The following is a 20,513-nucleotide window of genomic DNA, read 5'->3' as shown; positions in this document are numbered from 1 at the left end:
TTGAAAATAAGGAGTAGTAGGGAGTACTAAAAATGGCTCTGTCCAGATGTTCTTCATCAGAACACCATATGTTTTTCCTTAGACAGACGTGTAGTTAACAGGTAACAGATGGTCGAACAGAAGATACAGGTGCTCCAAAACTTTCTCCAAAAGAAGATCATCATAATGTCCTGTTTAACATTCAATAGCACAAATCAGTGCAAAGCTTTAGAGAGAAGGTACATGATCTCGAGACATGGTAGAAGAGAGCTAAGCAACAATTCTAGTATGTAATACAACCTTTATATTATTCACATTTATGTTTCTTCCCATAATTAACACAGTGACCCCAATTTCACAAAGTGAAGGGTATTAAGAAAATGACAGACATGGAGAAGATGAGATTGGATTTGGTGGCTAAGCAAGCCCAAGCCTTTCCCCTCCTTTTCTCTCTCTCTTTCATCTAAGCAAGTGCTTATCCTGTCACCCAAAGTGTCCAGTAAAGTCATCCTTAACCTGATCAAGTGACGTAAACCCTCAGTCTGAAGCCAGAAAGATTGACTGCAGAGAGGAGGGGTGAAGTTAAAACTCATGTGTCAATTAAGAGATAAAAAGTTTAAGGGGGTTTGAGCTTGTCTATGAGTGTCTAGGCTAATCCATCTCAGCTCAGTATATAACAGGAGAGAGGTCATCAAATTACCCATCCCAGTGAGAGACGGTAGTAGAAAGCCAGAGAAGTGACTGAAGCAAGGAGGGAGAGGAGGAGGGCAGGGAATCAGAGGTAGCTCATACCAGAGGAATTGGGAGATTTGCTGGTAGAGGAGTTTACAGGTTATGGCTGCAGCATGGAATGAGGCTGTGTTTGCTGCTCGGAGGAAGCATGATGAGGAAGATACCACAAGAAGTACCATTTTCACATATACCAATGCAAACAACACACGAGGTAAGTCACTGGTGAGCCGTAGCAGCAAAAAGCTAGCAAAAATATCTGGGAAATACTAAAAGACTGAAATACTGTATACCACATTGCAGTATTTGCTGATGGCCAGTCCATCTAAACTCAATAGCCAAGTTTAAGTGAATGCATTTAAAATTAAGAAGAAAAAAAAACATACTTACTAAGTTATATATGTGTATATATATATATATATATATATATATTTAGTTATTTGTATGTATAGATATAATTAGTTATATTATTATTATTATTTAGTATTTATATAGCGCCAACATATTCCATAGCACTGCACAGAGTATATTGTCTTTTCACTTGACTGTCCCTCAGAGGGGCTCACAATCTAGTCCCTACCATAGTCCTATGTCTATGTATGTATCGTGTAGTGTATGTATTGTAGTCTGGGGCCAATTTTTGAGGGAAGAGGCAATTTACTGTATGTTTTTTGGATGTGGGAAGAAACCGGAGTGCCCAGGGGAAACCCACATAGACATGGGGAGAACATACACAAACTCCTTGAAGATGTTGCTCTGGCTGGTATTCGACCTGGGGACCCAGCGCTGCAATGCGAGAGCGCTAACCACTACGCCACCAGGCCGCTGCTTGTTGTTATTTTGCTGTTATGTTTTTGTTGATTGTAGAATATTTAATTCTTGCTTGAAATCTCTGACCTCAGTGTGTGATTATTAGGAAGTGTCCCCCACGTCTGTGTTCCTCAGCGTCTGTGTTCCTCGGCGTATTAGATGCTGACTGTTTAGTTCTCCTGAATCTCCATCTGTTTGAAGTTCCACCTTCTTCCTTTATTTTCTGCATGAATGACTATAAAATTAAACAACTTTTGGAAAAAGATATTACCCAAAGAAAGCCTATGTAATCTTGAAAAACACAATATATCCTTTTTATGGCATAAGTGATATAATGAAATGCCAAAACTCATCATGAACCTTATGCGGTAAAAACCCCAGAGCCTGAAGTGGTTAAATATACCGTGTCTGGGTTTGTCAGTATTTGGTTGCCAATTGTTGGGAGCTGATGGCGGGGACAGAGTTCTGCAATCACGATAGAATAATTTTTTTAGAAAAAGAAGAGAAGAAGCTTTAAAAAAAAAAAAAAAAAAAGATGCAAATTATGAAAGTATTTTTTAAAAAAATACTTTAAAATTTGTGTTTACCGTATTTCATTAAACTTTTTTTGTCATTAATGTATTTTCCATCAAATGTGTTTTGTCAGCGTCTTTTCTTTTTATGGTAAATAAGTAAGCGGAAATGGCCTCTTTACTTGTGTGGGAGTAACTATTTTGTTACTCAAATAATTATTAAAATGAATGGGTGATCAGATAGCACAAAAATGATCCCTATCTTATTTTTAGGGTTGTAGATATTGACTGGCACCATCCAGAATTAAATGCTCTTTATATCATAAATGTTACAGCATATGACACATATCAGCGGTGTTTGGAACCATAATTCTTTTTTAAGCTGTTTTGTATGAAGATAACTGTAATTGGAAAAATTGGGAGACCAAAAACCATATTCTCAATAGTGTGTCAGAACACCAATAATATAACAATATAAGTACAAGGATATATAGTTAAAAAATATTTTTGAAGAGACAAAAAAGTTTCAAGATGATCTTAAATTTTAATGTATCAAAAAGTTATTTTGTAAAAACAGAGTTCAGAAATCTTCAAACGAATTCATCTTTGTAAACAACATCCCATTATCAAGTACCAAAAACATATTTCAACATATGTTTTTGGTACTTGATAACGGGATGTTGTTTACAAAGATGAATTCGTTTGAAGATTTGTGAACTCTGTTTTTACAAAATAACTTTTTGATACATTAAAATTTAAGATCATCTTGAAACTTTTTTGTCTCTTCAAAAATATTTTTTTACTATATATCCTTGTACTTATATGGTTATATGAAGATAATGCATGGTTATGTAGTATGAACATATATTGTCTTCAAACAGCACGGCTTGAGAAAGAAGCTTCAAAACATTGCTGATATGTGCTGTACGCTTTAACATTTATGAAATAAAGAGTATATGATACTTTAATGATGGATGGTGCCAGTCAATATCTACAATTTGATCTGGTGTGCTGCTTGATCGACCATGGCACGTCCGAACAGAGGGCATAGAGGAGTGCTCCACCACTACGTATTCATATTTTCTTTTTAGGGACACAAGGAGGTGAAATAGGTCCTCTTAGTTAACACTTTGATGAAGGCGCTTTGCAAGAGGAGGGGAAAATGCTTTCCAAGTCTTAAAAGCTATCCTTACGCAAAGGGTCACTTCCCATGTTAAATGCTGTATGGGTTAGTAATGGTTAGAGCATTGGGTTGGCTACGAATCACATCATTAATTCCTAGTGTGTCATTGTAGGCGACACATGCAGTCTGTTTTTCTTAGTAATTTCACAGTATAGAGATTTTGTCAATGGCAGATGCAGCTTGGTTAAACTGAACAGCAGTCTGTGAAATGCAGATTCTCTTCCTTCATCCAATAATCCCCCACATGAGTTAATCAGGGAGGAGTTGGAAAGTGCCCCAGCTGATCTTTCACTGTGAACAAAGATCAGATCACCTGACCCTTTCCACCTGCACTCTGCTGCTGGGAGATACTTACTCTTTGTAGCTAGCATTGCAGCACTAAAGTCAGTTTTGCTAAGTCTTGTTATCTTCCTTTCTAGTTTCCACCTGTTTAGTGTGTTATGAAGCATTTCTCCTTCACAAATCTTCTCCAGTGTGTAAATATAAAAATAGATTAATGAGTAGTGAGAAATTGTTTCTTATTGCAGATAGAGCTGGGTAATAAGACATATGTTTATAAACACATTGAAGAGGGTAAAGGAAAAAAGTAAATGTTTTATTACACACTAAGCAGGGAAGAAATGCTGAACTGTACTTCCAGTTCTGGCCACAGTTGAGAGTTAATATTACACTGTCGGGAAGCCAGGGCCAGCTGGTCTGCTTTGTGCTGGGGAGGGAACTCCCACTCTGCTAATAATATGGAACTGCTGGATGCAGCCGGGAAGGTGCTTTCACAATATTTGTTGTGTAACATACTGACGTGCAATGCAAAACTCTATGAGCATTGCCAATTAATGCAAATGTACTTTCATACATACAAAATTAAGTTTGAACAAGTGCTTTAAAAGATATCCGTTGCTTGGATGCCTCACAAAAAGTATGCGGTCAGTGGAGTCAGAGCAATATAATATTCAATACAATAACATTAGTAAAGCCCTTTTCTACCATAGGACACAAAGGGCATAGATATGTTTCAGATCAATACATAATTGCAGGGTGGACTGTGTTACAGAGGAAATAGTCAGGCGTTGGTAAATACCAGACTAAACAGGTGACTTTTCAGTTTGGACTTAAATGCTTTGAAGGATGGAGATGTCCTGATTGGGTGTGGCAGGGAATTCCAAAGTGTAGGGGCAGCATGACAGAAGGCTTTGGCTCCCAAGGTTTTGAGATAAAATCTGGGGGTGATCAAGTTATTAGATCCCTTTTGATGTACGTGTGTGAGAGGTGAGATGTAGTTGCAACTAATCCTTCAGTTATCCAGGGCCCGGATTGTGCAAGGATTGAAGGATTTGAATGTCAATAAGCCAGCCTTAAATAGAATTCTCTTTTATGGGCAGCTTTTCTCTGTAGCTTATTTCACATAGCAAATAATTACTGATCTTAGACAAGTCTATACCCTTTAAGTCCAATAGGATAAACACACTTTAAAAATGTTATTGTTAATATTATTTATTGTAAGGTTAGAACCTCTTTAGCCCCCTGAAAGAGGTTTAAGCTAACCCGAGATAATTAAAAAAAATACTACCTGAATCGGGGGGGGGGGGGGGCTCACACCTGTGACCAGTAATCTTCAGCTTCTCTCTCCTCTGAGAGCCCAGAGCACTGATGACAGGCATGTAAGGGGTGGGGTAGAGGCAGGAAATGGGCAGAGAAGAGCCAATGAGGTGGCGCTGAGAGGCGAGGAGGGGGCGTTATGCAGGAGTTCCTCTCCTGCAAGGGACGCCCCTTCCCCATTAGTCTATCGACAATCTGCTTATCGAAAGGTTCGGAAAGGGGGACAGCGGGCCGTGAGGGACACAGAGAGTAGTGCGTAGGGGACACAGAGGCATGGCATTAGAAAGTGAAAATGCCTCTGTGTCCCATTTAACTCACAAATATCTACATCGGGTGCACTTTGAGGCAAGTAGTACTTTCATAGGGAAGTCAGCATAGGAGCCTTCCATGATCTTTTTCACGCTGAAGATCAGCATAGTTCCAGAAGTCAGTGGATGCTACTCTGTTCAGCCCAAGCTCATGTCTTGCATTATAATATGGAAGCATGTGCATCCTTGTGTTAGTAATAGGTTGCAAACTTAAGTAAAGTAGATCTAGTAGTTCAAAAGAAACTACCACTACATATAAACACCTCTCATTCAAAATTAAAATGCAAATCTATATTTTCTACATCCAGTGTAAGGGTTTTGCAGCTATGGATGAATCTGGCTCTTGTCTTCTTTGCTTTCTCTGCCTAGTAGCTCAGCACAGGACTTGCACAGACAACAACTGCATGTAGTATAAGGAATAACGTATGGCAGTGTGAAACAACGTCTGCTGTTTGAGACAGACACTTCCTATAACAGAATTACAATCACTTGGTAAGGATGCTTTCAGTGAGATGGGTCAAAAGAGATCTGGAAATAGGCACACAGCCCATGTGACCAGCATTTTTGAGTGTGTAAGATGGCCCTAGGGTATCTTTTCTGCAAATGTAGTTTATACATGTGTTGGGGAGCCTAAAACCCTAAAAGCAGACTCAAACTCTTGCATAGCACACAATGAAAAGTTTTCGTTCCACATACACATGCTGTAGAAATCCACTGCACTGAGCTGTGTTTGTATAGCTACATCAGAGTGTAATTAGCCTTATCAGTAGCTATGAATGAGAGCTCAATGCCCTTTCTGTGCTCTCTAAACCTAATCCAGTCAAAACTTCGGGGTTTTCTTAGGATTTTCCCCTAAAGGTTATCATGCTGTGCCTAATCTTTTAGAACAGAGAGGAAGTTTTGATTTTTATACAAGAGTATCTAGCAGGCTGTAACTTCGCATATAATTTAAACTAAAACTCTGTTGTTTTGCTTTTCAGGTCCTTTTGAAGGTCCCAATTACCACATTGCACCAAGATGGGTCTACAACATCACAACATTGTGGATGTTATTTGTAGTTTTTGCTTCTTGTCTTACAAATGGGCTGGTCTTGGTAGCCACATTTAAATTTAAAAAGCTTCGACATCCTCTGAACTGGATCCTGGTCAACTTGGCTGTTGCTGACCTTGGAGAGACTATCATTGCTAGCACCATCAGTGTCTTTAACCAGATTTTTGGTTACTTCATCCTTGGCCATGCCCTGTGTGTTATTGAAGGGTACACTGTTTCAGTATGTGGTAAGTTTTCATTTGTTCATGTTTAGGAGGTTGCCTGTATGTAACTGCAATAATACATTGATTTTTCTTTTGTATCCCAAAAGCACATTATCATTGTCACTCTTTGTCCCTGTTCTCCTGATTATTGTTCCATTCTTGTCTTTTTGTGACAGGAAGTAAACAATAATCTTAAGTGAAAGGAAGTGGGTGAATATACAGGCGGCAATGGACAGGGTCTTGACCACTTCACCACTGTAGAAATGCAAGTTTACTGACCAGTGTTAATTTCGTGTTATGTTTTGTTGTTCTTTCACCTCCTGTCTTTTGTGACAATCTTGAGAGCGATAAAGTTCTTAACTTTCATTGTTATTACTGGTTTATTTGCCATCTCATATAGATAACAAATGCGCCATCTGGTAGTATAATTAGTCTTTACAGGCTTTGCTAAATTACAAGTTCTCTTTAAAGATACCCCATTTAACAACATACAGTATTAGTGCAGAATCTAAGGCGAGAAGTTCTGGAGGTCCCAGAGCACACTACAAACAGAAAGGCCAGAAGACATACCAACGAATCCTTTGTTATGTATAGGGTTTGTTCAGACATGTTCTGAACTGTCCATTGTTTCCGTGCAGTTGCGGAACGTGGAATCCCGAACTGCTTGACTCTTCCAGATACTGGACGGAAGTTGGAGGTGTCATAGACTCGTTACAATGGAAACAATGGAGTCGGTAGAGCTATAGGAGCAGTCATGGCAGATCATGCATTGAATCTACTGTGATCATTCATGATACTACTCCATTGTAATGTGAACCAAGCTTTATTTATGTATGAGATCTCGTGGTTGGCCACTAATCATACAATCTTGAGTGTGCAGTCTTAGCACCTCTGTGTAGTATAAAGCCTGGTACACACCTTTTTTATTGGCCTATGGTTGGCCAGTTTTACCACCTCCATGTAGTATAAGGACCAACAGATTTTGACTACTATGAACAGACTGTATAGATAAGCTCTCATACTACATGGAGGTGGTGAATTTGTCAGTGATTTGCCAATAAAAATTGAAGCTATGAACCAGAATAAAGCCTGGGACACACATTCAATTATGATTGGCCAATTGTACCACCTTGATGTAGTATGAGGGACCTGTATATAGTATAAAAGGTTAACTGATTTTGAATACTATGATTAAATTTGTACATAACCTCCCATACTACATGAAGATGATACATTTGACTGTGATTGATCATTCAAAATTGAAGGTGTATACAAGGCTTTAAAGGTCCATCCACACATCCAATTTTGATTGGCCAATGACTGGCCAATTTTTCAATTTCTATGTAGTATGAGAGCTTACCTAGACAATCTCTTTATAGTATTCAAAATATGTTGCCCCTCACAATAAATGGAGGACTAAGAACGTGTAGGCTGGATATTTTATTCTTCTTCAGAAGAGAACAACAGAATGCATTATGTTCTGTGGAGGAAAAAAAAGCTGGGTAGATTTTTTTTTTCTCTTAAGGCTTTCATATTATGATGATTAACATGTTATTAACAGCCAAATCTTTGCGCAATCTGGGCCATTGATACCTAAAGGATTTGTTGCAACTGATTCCCATCTCCCACAATACTAGATCAAAAAGCTATAACTTGACCTCCCCCGGAGTCCACCTCAAATCCTTTGGAGACAAAGCCTTTTGTCATGCTGCCCCTATGCTTTGCAATTTTTTTGCCACACATAATCAGGAAACTCCATCCCTGGAAGCTTTTAACTCCAAAGTGAAAAGTTGACTGTTTAGTCTGGCATTAACGAACACTTGACTATTTCCTCTGTAAGACACTCCTCCTGATCTGAGACATATCTATGCACCGTGGGTCCTATGAGAGAAAAGCAACTGTTATTATGTTAGTATATTGTATAATTTTATAATAAGTTTAATAATATGTATGCATTTACGACAGTGCTTTACATTGCATATTGTACAATTCAGGTTACTAACTGTCCCTTACAGAAGGTCTCACAATGTAATGACCCTACCACAGTCTAGGGGTACATTCTGGGGGATTTCAGATAACATATCCATATATTTGTAGAAGTGGAAAAAAGTGAGACTGGCATGGGAAGAACTCACAAACTCTATGCAGATATTGTTCTAGACAAGATTGACTACTTGGACTCTGGAGCTGCAACACATGAGCCCTATACTGCTAATATTATGGTGACCATTACGGTTAGATAAAATCAAAAGTGTGTATAAAGTCTCTCAAAACATGTTGAAGGTGTCCATCTCCCTTAATAACAGACATAATTACTGTAAGTTGGAGAATGCTGTATGAATAAGTGATTTTTCTAACTTTTCTACAGGTATTACTGGACTCTGGTCATTAACGGTAATTGCCTGGGAAAGATGGTTCGTTGTTTGCAAACCATTTGGCAACATAAAATTTGATGGAAAACTGGCTCTTGGCGGGATCTTGTTTTCTTGGATTTGGGCTGCTGGCTGGTGCTCACCACCAATATTTGGCTGGAGCAGGTAAGATCTTCACGAGTAAACATGCAACACATAGTTTACCAATAATGTGGAAATAAAACAGCACTACTTTTCGTGAAAAAAAAAATCTACATTTATCTAAATGCAGACATCATGTTCATATTTAGTGACTGTAAAGAGAACCCGGGGCGGTTCCTTGGGGGGCAGATGGGACACAGAGGCATGTTCTCTGCCTCAAGACGTGCCTCTGTGTCCCCACACTGCTGCTCTCTGCCCCACCCCACCCCCGCCACGCTATAGCCCCCCGAAATTAGTGACAATATTTGTCCCTATTTCGGAGGGTAAATACTGTAGAGGAGAGGGATTCCCTGTTCAAAACGCTCATTAGGGGCATTCCTGCAGGGTTTCCAGAGCTGCCATTGGCCAGCTCTCTCCCTGGCCATGCCTCCTGCTGATCCCCCACCTCCCTGCATGCTGGGAGAGAGAATCAATCTCTCCTTTCAACATCGTGAACCAGAAGTTATGAAAGTGAAAGTGGGCTACTGCAGCTCACAGGAGAAGTGGAGAGCGGCGGTTTTGGCGGATACCTGATCCGCTCAGCCCCCAGATCAGGTAGAATAATTTTCTTAATTTCATGACCCCACCTCAGGCTCGCTTTAATTCCTGCTTCAAGGCAAATCTGCAGGGAGGACCAGACATCTTGTTTTACTTTTTATAAACCTATAACTTTTAAAGTTCCTGTTTGGAGCTGACTGCCATAGCTAATGGTAGCTTATTCACAATAAAACAGGGTAAGAATTTAGGACCTCATTTGCTAAAAGCCGTGCACTTTTAAGCACTGGCCTGGAGAAGATTTCACTAAAGTTATGTTTCAATTTTAATATTTCTCCTACTGGATATTTTAAACAGCAAAGATGTGTAGTAAAATCTGCCAAGTGTGTAAGATTGCCTCTATTGCATTACATTGGAGTGCTTTTCACACCAGATTAGTCCATTGGCTGGTAAACAAAGATAAGTTGCCTTCATCTGAGACAAAATGTAGAGAAACCGAGAGCCCAATATAGTGTAGTATGTTAAGCAAAAATGAAGTAAAGGTTATCGTGAGAAAATTATACTCACAAACGTGGGTTACCACAAAGGCAACCACTGTATAGGCAGGTGAGGAGATTAGACCTGTCCTTACTCAGGGATAAGAAGTCGCTCTTTGTAGATGCGAAAGGGGGTAGATCATCCCTCCACCAGGGGTGGACACGGTATAGCAGTAGGAGAACAGAGGCGCCAGCAGGGACAAAACAAAATTTCAGCAATAGCACTGAGGCGCTACACCTGCTATTGCTGAAATTCTGTTTTGTCCCCACGTTTATTGCCTGATGAGGCGGGCTGGGCCTGCGAAACGCGTTGCACTTTTTTGGGGTACTATTTAATAAATGTGATTGCTATTATTCAGACGGTCTTTCGTGTCTGTTTTATGGAGGTAAGTCCACCACTTCCTCCCAGCAAGTTTGAAAGTTTTTATCTGCTTTTATCCTGCTGGCGCCTCTGTTCTCCTACTGCTTCATCTGAGACAGAATGTTTTCAGAGAGTGAATTAATTGGATCGCTAGGTTTTCCATATTCTCATAGAATTTGAAGTTGAAAAAAAAAATTCATTAAAAACAACCTTAACTATGTCTTCTGATGTTCCCCTGCAGGTACTGGCCCCATGGCTTGAAAACATCCTGTGGTCCTGATGTGTTTAGTGGTAGCAGTGACCCTGGAGTTCAGTCATACATGATGGTGCTAATGACTACTTGTTGCATAATTCCTCTGTCGGTCATTGTCCTCTGCTACATACAAGTTTGGTGGGCCATTAGGAAGGTGAACAAGAATTAATTTATTTTTACATTACATAGACAAAAAAAGTACACATGAAGATCATGTTTCCTCCTCCTCATTTGTTTAGTGGACTCTGACTCTTCTCAACTATATGTAGAGTTGAGGCAAAAATGATTAGCCCCCTTATGAAATACTCCATGAAAATGACCATTAACAACAAGTGTTTGTTATTTTGGAAACAAATACACTATAAAAAAAACAATGTTCACTAAGTTTAATTAGGATATTTAATTGATAAACAGAGTTGAAACAAGAAAGGGTGAAAATGAGACATCCAAAATTACTAGCTCCCTGGCCATTAAAAGGTCAATAGTGTACCCTTTCTGAGCCACAACTAACAACAATCTCTTAGAGTAGTTCTTTACTAGGTTGGTACAGGTCTCCTGAGGGATTTTGGCCCATTCTTCCATTGCAAGCTGTTCTAGATGGTCCAAATTGAATGGTTTCCGAGCATGGACATACACTTTGAGCACCCGCCACAGGTTCTTAATAGGAATGAGTTCTGGGCTCTGTGTGGGCTACGCCAGGATCTTGGTTTTGGTATCCTTGAGGAACTGTTGGTCTAATTTCAATGTATGCTGTGGGTCATTGTCTTGTTGGAAGACTCAATGATGACCTAAGCCTAGACTACAAGCAGATTTCTGCATATTCTCCCTCAAATTGTCACCATAGTTTTCTTTTTTCATGATGCAACAAGGCTCCTTGTGCCTGAAGATGCAAAACAGCCCCACAGTATGATGCTCACACCTCCATGTATAACTGTGGGAACTGTGTTCCTAGGGTTGAAGGCCATGTGCTCATTGCCCAAACAGTTCCAGTTTAGTCTCATCAGACCAAAGCACAGACTTCCAAAACATATCTTTACCTTTCAAATATTCAAGCCAAACCTCAGTTGGGCTGTGATGTGTCACTCTTTGAGTAAAGGGGTTCTTCTGGGACGATGTCCCTGAAGCCCACCACGATTAAGAGCCCTCACGTGTTCCTTAAAACATCAACTCCAGAAGAGGCCAGGTCATCAACAATCGTTTTGGCAGATGTCTTTTTATGCGGATGAATGTTGTTAGAAAGGCAGTTGACTGCAGGTGTTGTTAGGAAGCCAATCGGCTGCACAAGTGTGGTTTCAAAGTGATTTGTGAATTACTTTCGGTGTGTTTTGAAAGCAAACATTCACATTCACATGGAGGCTAATAATTTTGGCCAACCAATTTTTACTATATTCGTTATAAAGGAAGCCTAAAAATGTATGTTATGCTATAAAATGTACCAAAAGATATTAAATAGCACCTGTGAATGTTTGATTATATCAAGTTCATTAATGCTGCAAACATTGGGAAGAAGTTTAAGAAAAATTTTCCTAATTCCTGGGAGGCTAATACTTTTGCCCTCAGTTGTACTTTTACATGCCTGATGAGTCTGTCCATCATGGTTTCTTTCAGCTATTGCATAGGCATGTTCGTAGCCTAAGATCATGTTTAGTGTAGTGCAAGTGCACAAACAGTAGTCTTCCTTATTGCTGGAATAATGCCCCCCTTCTGAACTTAAGCAGGTCCAGCTTTGCTGAGTCAGTGGTTTTGTGATTGGTGCAGAGGCTAGAGGATGACATTATGTGAAGGGAGGATTGATGGTTTTTAGAATTCCATCTTCCTGATAACAAAACTACTGGATCAGAGGGGGTAATTTTTTAGAAAACTAGGACCACGGATTATCACATGATCAAGTCCATCACATCATAAAACTCATCTACACTTTCTAATGTTTTTTTTTTTTAATCTCTAAATAATGCTTAGGTGGTGGGCACAACTCACTTCATGCCCCCCTTCTCTTCATACATTACTCACCAAGAAGCCTGGCATTCCAGCTAAAATATAATGCTGTGGTTTCGGCTTGGTTTCAGTTATCTTCTGGTGGAAGGCTGTCATCGAAGCAGTCAGCCATGTTGCAATCAATTCTGGTAGGAGGTGTGGTGTTTTTGCTACCCATCCTTACCTTTTCAACAGATTGAAGGAAAGCTGTTACAGCCATTGAACAAACCCCCAATATATTTTGGCATCTGGGAGACATGGCTTTTAAAGTGATGTGGTAAGACGGCATGGCATGATGTGAGTGGCACAGATGGCTCTGGGATGTGGTGCAGGCATAGCTTTATGGGTGAGAAGCTCAGATGGTGTCAACAGAACAGAAGCCAAAGTGGCTTTACCTTGCATGGCTGTCCGCCTGGATGATGGAGTCACATGAGCTTAATGTTAATTATTCCAGTAGATAGTAGCGGTGGGGGTTAAAGGGTGAGAACTACATTGTTAAGTTAAAAGAACACTGAAGTGAGAGGTATATGAAGGCTGACATATTTATTTTCTCTTAAGCAATACCAGTTACCTGGCTATCCTGCTGATCCTCTGCCTTTAAAACTTTTAGCCATCGCCCCTGAGCAAGCATACAGCAGATCAGGTGTTTCTGACATTATTGTCAGATCTGACAAGATAAGCTGCATGCTTGTTTGTGGTGTGATTCAGACACTACTGCAGCTAAAGAGATCATCAGGGCTGCCAGGAAACTGGTATTGTTTAAGAGGAAATAAAAATGGCAGCCTTAATATACTTTTCGCTTCAAGTTCCCTTTAACTGGGTGAAGGAGGTGGTTAAAAAAAAATTATTTACAAATGGGCTTTTAACTACAAGTCTACATTTTTTGAGCAAGAAAAACAATCTCCTCTAAAAAGGTGTCAGTGAACGGTGGGATTAGCACAACACTGCCGATCTAGTCAGCTCTATTCCTACTGTGAATTTTTTGTTGATGCCCCCCATCAACCCCCGTCTTAGAAGGGATTTAAGTATTAACACATTTACCTGTACGAACAGCATTTTTATTGGGGCTATTATGGAACTGAGATAAGACTTTTCAAATCATTCATCTTACAGGTAGCTATGCAGCAGAAGGAGTCGGAATCCACTCAGAAGGCTGAACGGGAGGTCTCCAGGATGGTCGTCGTCATGATCATCGCTTACATCTTTTGTTGGGGACCATATACATTTTTTGCCTGCTTTGCTGCTGCCAATCCAGGCTACAGTTTCCATCCTTTGGCTGCTTCATTGCCTGCTTATTTTGCCAAGAGTGCCACAATTTACAACCCCGTCATCTACGTTTTCATGAACAGACAAGTCAGTACATTAGTTAGGAACGTATCATGATACATTTTGCAAAATCTCAGTCCACCATGCCAAACTCCTGCAACTAGATTTTCTAACAGCTGTTTTGTGTATTCATCATTATAATATGCCTTCTCATAGAGCTACTGGTCTCCTCTAACACGTACAGTCACTTTTCAGTGCATGTTAGTTGAGCTTCCGAGAGGAAATGAAGTTTGGTCCCTATGTTTCTCCATTGAATAACAGAATTTTGGAGTGGCACACCTTATCCGAAGGATGGGTGCATAACCTTGGGTGCTAAACCGCGTCACCCGGATAAGTCAAATAGTTGAGTACACTGTACTTTGAATGTAGTACTTGTTTATTGAGTCCCTCAGCAGCACAAGATTATGCTTGTGCTGGTGGATGCAATAAACGAATACTGCATTTAGGCTGCTTTCACATTAAGACGTTACAGGCGCACGTTAGTGCCGCCTGTAACGCAGCCCCACCGCACAGTAATGAAAAATCAATGGGCTGTTCACAGTTCCCACGTTGCGTTACATTGTAACGCAGCACATCCATTGAGAGTGCTGCATGCTGTGCGTTATGCGCGTCTAAGCCACGTTAGACTGTGCGCACATGCTCAGTAGTGTTGGGGAGGAGTGGAGAGTGGCCAGGCACATGGCTAATTAATATTCACTGCACGATGTGACGTGCAGTGTTTACTTCCTGGAGCGGCCGCTCTGTGCGGCGATTGGCCGGGCGGGACCACGTGATGCAGCATGCGTCCAAGAGTACGCATCACGGCATCATGGACGCCAGAGTGAGCTGCACAACGCGGCTCACTCTGACGTCCACATCAGAGAGCACCAGGCGTTGCGTTAGGGGCACGTTATGTGCCCTATAACGTCCCCTAAACGCAACGTCCTGGTGTGTAAGTAGCCTCAAACTACAGTGTGCAAACCTACCTCTGTACTCTACTTTACTCCATTGGTGGGGATAAATTGGTACCTGCACAGAAGTTTTCAAACTGTTGATTCCAGTGGTGAAGTTTGATGACTACAAGTGGCCCCCATGCAAGCATTGCAGTACATCCCCACTCTCCATAATTGGCCCAGTGTAGTGACCCGTTCTTCGCATATATGGTGCAGGATAGCGGTAGTAGAATATCGATACATTTTCCAATTTTCTACTTCTTCATTCAAATGGTAAAATATTGGTAATATTTACCAATATCTTACTGTGACCCAACCTTTCTTTACTCTTACACAGAAACCTCCCCTGGTGACGCCTAACACTTTACCTCCCCCCTGGTGAAGTAAGGAATCAAGCGAAAGTGGTGGTGCACATTCGGCTAAAACATCAAATTTATTGCTTCATCTTAAAAGTCCATCCACAAGACATTATCCAACAAAATAGAGAGGTACAGGCAGTAAGAGGTCTACAGCTGTTTCGCACGTGCAAAGTGTGGAGCATCATCAGGAGGACAAGTGAAGCCTAACACCTAAACTCCCCCCTGGTGGAGCCTAAAACATACCCCCCCCCCCCTTATAGTGCTTAACCCCCCTTTAAAGTGCATCCTGTTTAGAAGGGTGTCCACTATAATACTGGGTGCAGGGGCTGCCCGCTATGCGCACTGTGGCTACAAATAAGCCACCTGTGCCCTTTTCAACTGCTCTGCCTCCTTCCCCTTCCTCATAATTGTCCAGTAAGTACTGCCATCATGTCATGTTGACAAGTGCAACCATGTCCCTACATACAACCTTATCTTTTCTATAATAAATGCAGCCATGTCTTCCTTGTAATAAGTCAATGTATAGATATGATGGTAGCGCACTTTATCAGCCAATAAGCATACAATAAATCCAGCACAGGGTTCCCCCTTCAGTTTTAAACTAACCAGATGTAGCGGTCGTTCAGGCCCGTCTGCACCTCTGGGGTATGTGGCCACCTCAATGCCTTCTCTGGCACCACTCCTTCAACACCACATCCTCTGTGTGGCACTAAAAAATACTTCCATTGCGTAAAAGTGGTAAAGGCTTTTATTCAAAAATATACTCCTCATACACAGGTATGGCCGCATAAGTTTGTATGGCCACAATTAGGGAGTACAACAGCTTTGCTATGCGTGAGCAGGCTTGAAAAAAATGTCTCCCGCAGTGTGTGTCAGCGGTGTGAAGCTGCCATATCACTCACTCGTATGTTGCCGCTAAACTTCACACAATCGGCATGTAACAATTCCACTGCTTCCATCATGCACCATTAATGTCGCTCCGTAGCTCTGCCCTACGCGTTTCATCACCTAGGCAACTCCTGCTAAGTGTCTCCATTTCCCAACTATTACATATGTGGCCATGTCTCAACTGTCAATGCAGCTATTTACCCTGTAGCAAATACAGCCATATTTCCTTTACAATAAGTGCATCCATTTTCCTACATAATATGGCTGCCCAAAACATTAAATTATACTCCAGCTCTCCACATAAACTCACCAACATTATATTGCAATCATGCCCCCTGTTTAAAGTGAACCCAAGGTAAAAAACAAAAAGCTAGCTACTTACCTAGGGGGAATTGGCTCAGAACCGTCCAGAGGCTTCCAGTATCTGCTCCGCCCTCACCGCTGCCACTCGCAGACCCCCTGAACATATCCGACAATGGCTTGTACAAAGGGGAGCGCAGCAACGATCTAGGTGAGGGTCCTGGGAAGCTTGAGGAGCACACAGGAGGCCTCTTAAGAATCCAGAGCTTCCCTCTTCATAGGTAAGTTTCCATTCTTTTTTTAGCCAAGGATCTGTATTTAATTCCTGTACATTAGAACACAACTACCAATATTTCAGTGACTAAATAAAAAAAAAGAATAAAACTCCACATAAACCGTATTTTTTCGGACTACAAGACGCTTCTGAGCATAAGACGCACCTAGATTTAGAATACAAAAACCAGGGAAAAAAATATAAACTAAACCTGGTGCATCCATGGTGAAGGGGCATCTTATGGATTGTGCCCCCTTTGTACCTCATGCCCCCTTGTACCTCTTGTGTATCCCTGTGTGCTCCTCTATGCCCCTTTGCATCCCCATTTGTCCTCTGTTTGTCCCTCCTGTGTCCTCCTCTGCATGGGCACAGTACAGGGACTCCCCGACATTGCGGTGGGTTGGAGGTTCGTATTGGCAGGCGTTCATAAGTCAGGAACTCTCTGCATTCGGACTAAGACGCAGTGACTTTTTTCCCCCACTTTTGGGGGAGAAAAAGTGAGTCTTATAGTCCAAAAAATACAGTAGTCAACCCAATATATTTCACTCCAACCTACTCATTACTTTGCTTCCTGTATATTATATCATCTCATGCTACGCTGCAATGCCTCCCAATATTATTCTGTACCAACCCAACCCCCGACAATTATACTGTTCTTCCATACTATCCCGAACCCCCTTCCCATAATATATTGCACCCCAAATAGTACCCTGCATCTCCCTTATTAACCTGAACACCCCCTGCAACCAACACATATTACACTCTAGTACTATACTGCAACCCCCATTTCACACCTCCAGCTACTCCTATAGTAAAATACAGTCTGCATCTGCAACTGAGACCCAAGACCTTGTCATTCTGCTTAATGTTTCCCAGTCTTTACTACATCTGGCTACCCATTCAGCCAACACACTGTACCCTGTGCCCTAGCATTTCATCTAAAGCACCTCCACCATGGTATCTGTATTATATGCTTTGTACTAAAGAAAGTGAGAAAAGTAACTTCACAAAGTTATGTAGGAGATCACAGAGCAGAGAGCAACATGATCTGCTATTATGTAAAGGTCCTTGCAGAGTAAACCAGAATTCCAGGGAGTTCATGGAAGAGGCCCTTTGGGTTTGTGACTGGTGTGTTTTGTATATTGATGCGTCTGGCTGGTTCTCTTTCATATACAACACAAGTTTCAGAATGAAAGACAAACCATATTGGCAATTTGGCACTAACATGTTAGAACAGAATATGAATGTTCTTTGGATGCCTTTCTAAAAAGTACTTCTCTTAAAGAGGAGACATGTTTGCTCAATGAAGTCCAGTGGCAGTCTGGCCCTGTGGCTTGTGGCTATTGGCTATGGCTTGTATAGATAGCAGATCAAGTCATTGTTATCTGGCAGGCCAGTGTAAAAAAAGTTGATAAAAAATTCCAAATAATGATATGCTGTGAATGGCTACCACAGTTCCACTGTTCTGTCTGGGAGCAACGGCCCAAGGAAGACTCACCTGTCCATTATATATTTCCTTTACTGTAGTTGAGCACATTCTTACTTTGGATAAAGTTGTTCCAGAACCAAAAGGACGGAGTTGAAGGTCATATGATGATTACAATAAAAATGCTATTTGGTCATATTGACATGTGCCTTATTGATTCATGGCACCTTGTGTATAATAACATAGGTTCATCTTAACAGTTTTTAGTCTCATGGCTTTCTTTTTTTCCTTCCTGTAGTTCCGGAACTGCATCTATCAAATGTTTGGTAAAAAGGTTGACGATGGCTCAGAACTTTCTACTACATCTCGGACAGAAGTGTCCTCAGTTTCCAATTCCACTGTGTCACCTGCATAAAGACCCTTGGGACACCCACCTCAAAGATCTGTCCTATTCACTGCACATATTGTATATATTTCAATTTATTGCGTGAGCAGCTATGGATGCGTCTCCTGTCTACACATGCATTATTATTTGTATCTTATGTCCATTTTTACTGCATATTGTCACATAATGCTCTGCCTGTAATATTTTTCATTATGATAAAGTTCTAGTAACTGGCTTGAATACTATCTATTAAAAATATGCAACAAAGATAAATTATATGGACAGCGGAACTGTCTAAAATTTGACTGTTGTAGCAAAAAAAAATTCTAGTCATTAATCTAGAGTCTAGATCAAGTGTGTCAAACTCAATCACACAAGTTACCAAAGTCTAAATCACAGTCCAAGTTGCTGGCCAAATTGGTGAGTGAGATTTACCATTTATTAAACAGTCTCAAATGAAGTAAAATATCTATAACGACCATAGGAGGTCCTGCTCCTCCCTCTTCTGCAGAGTAGCACAATGTAGTAGTTTAACCTCCTTGCCGGTTATCCCGAGCTGAGCTCGGGGTAACTCGCACAGGAGGATTGCTCTGGCCCTGCTTGGCCGATTTTCATAATTTTTTTTTTCCTACACACAGCTAGCTCTTTGCTAGCCCCCTAACTTGCATTCAGTTTGCGGGTCTTGAGTTTGACACTTGTGGTCTAGACTGCAGTGTTCCCCAACCCTGTCCTCAAGGCCCACCAACAGTGCATGTTTTGTGGAAATCCACAGAGGTAGTTAATCATAATCAGCTCTGCTGAGACCCTGATTTCCTCACCTGTGAATGTTTGTGGTTTTCTGCAAAACATGTACTGTTGGTGGGCCTTGAGGACAGGGTTGGGGAGCTCTGGTCTAGATGACTCTAGCATGTAATTAAGGGATGGTGAGTGATGAAGAATGAGACGCTGATGAATGGCTGTGTTGACAAATTACATAAGTTCTTGGATAATCGTAGAAACAGAGGCACCAGATAAGGATAAAATGATTTAAAGCTGTTAAAATAAGAGGTAGTGGTGGACTTACCTCCCCAAACAGTTTTGACCAGTCCAAATTAATTGTAATTCGATTCTTTAATCAAATAATTCCCAAAAAGTTCAACGCGTTTCACAGGATGCAACATGCTTCATCAGGCAATAATAGGAGTAGCTGTTAGTAGTCCCAGCTAGCAAAAGCGCCTCCATGTGGGTAGATGGATGATGTCACCCCAGTGCATTAGCCAATGGACAGTCCATAAGGATATGCTAGCACACAAATCTTATTTGAACGAAGCCTCTTTCACAGTTGGCTGAAGGCTGTGAATCCACCACCAGTCCCCAGGCATCAACCAGGTGCTTGGCGGAGCTCGCCACGCTGTTGCTACCAGGTAACTGCAATGCATATCAAATGCTGAAGTACATGAATGTTACAAACACTGGTATTGACTGCAATGAATTGAACTTAACAAAGGCGCTTGTTGGTGCCAGATCGGAGGCTAAACTGCCTGAAGAAATGGTCAGTTCAGCCTTGTTTGTGATAAAGGGTTAATCCACATTTAGTACACATGCTGTACATGGTAATCAAATGCACATATTCAGGATTAATTAGTAACTTGGCCAAGGTAATCAATTGGACATATCCAAGATAATTACTTAAATAGCCAAAGTAATCAATTGCAATGTAATATAGGGTCACCAATGTGCCCCTTCTTCAAAGCAAATAAACTGAGGAAAAATCTGGTCAAAAACTGAAAATGTGTGGACTATAATAATTCCTTTTTTTGTATAGCGCTTTCCTCCTGTCTTACTCAAAGCGAAGCAGCCACTAGAGCGCACTCAGTAGGCAGTAGCAGTGTTAGGGAGTCTCGTCCAAAGAACTCCTTACTGAATAGGTGCTGACTTACTGAACAGGCAGAGCCGAGATTTGGACCCACGTCTCCTGTGTCAGAGGTGGAGCCCTTAACCATTACACTTTCCAGCCACCAAACACTATGGTCTGTACAGTGTATACTACTGCAATCATCACTTAAAGAGACTCTGAAGCGAGAATAAATCTCGCTTCAGAGC

General features: G+C 41.0%; 1 protein-coding gene across 1 annotated transcript; it reads left to right on the top strand.

The window, feature by feature from the left end:
- The first annotated feature begins 664 nt into the window (after positions 1-664).
- Positions 665-18,704, top strand: LOC137527611 (red-sensitive opsin-like). Its single transcript, XM_068248239.1, has 6 exons — positions 665-922; positions 6,098-6,394; positions 8,739-8,907; positions 10,556-10,721; positions 13,655-13,894; positions 18,345-18,704. The coding sequence occupies exons 1-6, from the start codon at positions 814-816 to the stop codon at positions 18,459-18,461; spliced, it is 1,098 nt and encodes a 365-aa protein (XP_068104340.1). The 5' UTR covers positions 665-813; the 3' UTR covers positions 18,462-18,704.
- Positions 18,705-20,513: the final 1,809 nt, after the last annotated feature.

Source organism: Hyperolius riggenbachi, chromosome 8 (genome assembly GCF_040937935.1).
Source record: "Hyperolius riggenbachi isolate aHypRig1 chromosome 8, aHypRig1.pri, whole genome shotgun sequence".
In the NCBI taxonomy this organism is placed as follows: domain Eukaryota; kingdom Metazoa; phylum Chordata; class Amphibia; order Anura; family Hyperoliidae; genus Hyperolius; species Hyperolius riggenbachi.
Note: the sequence above shows the minus strand (reverse complement) of the source record. Positions and strands in the feature narration are given on the sequence as shown.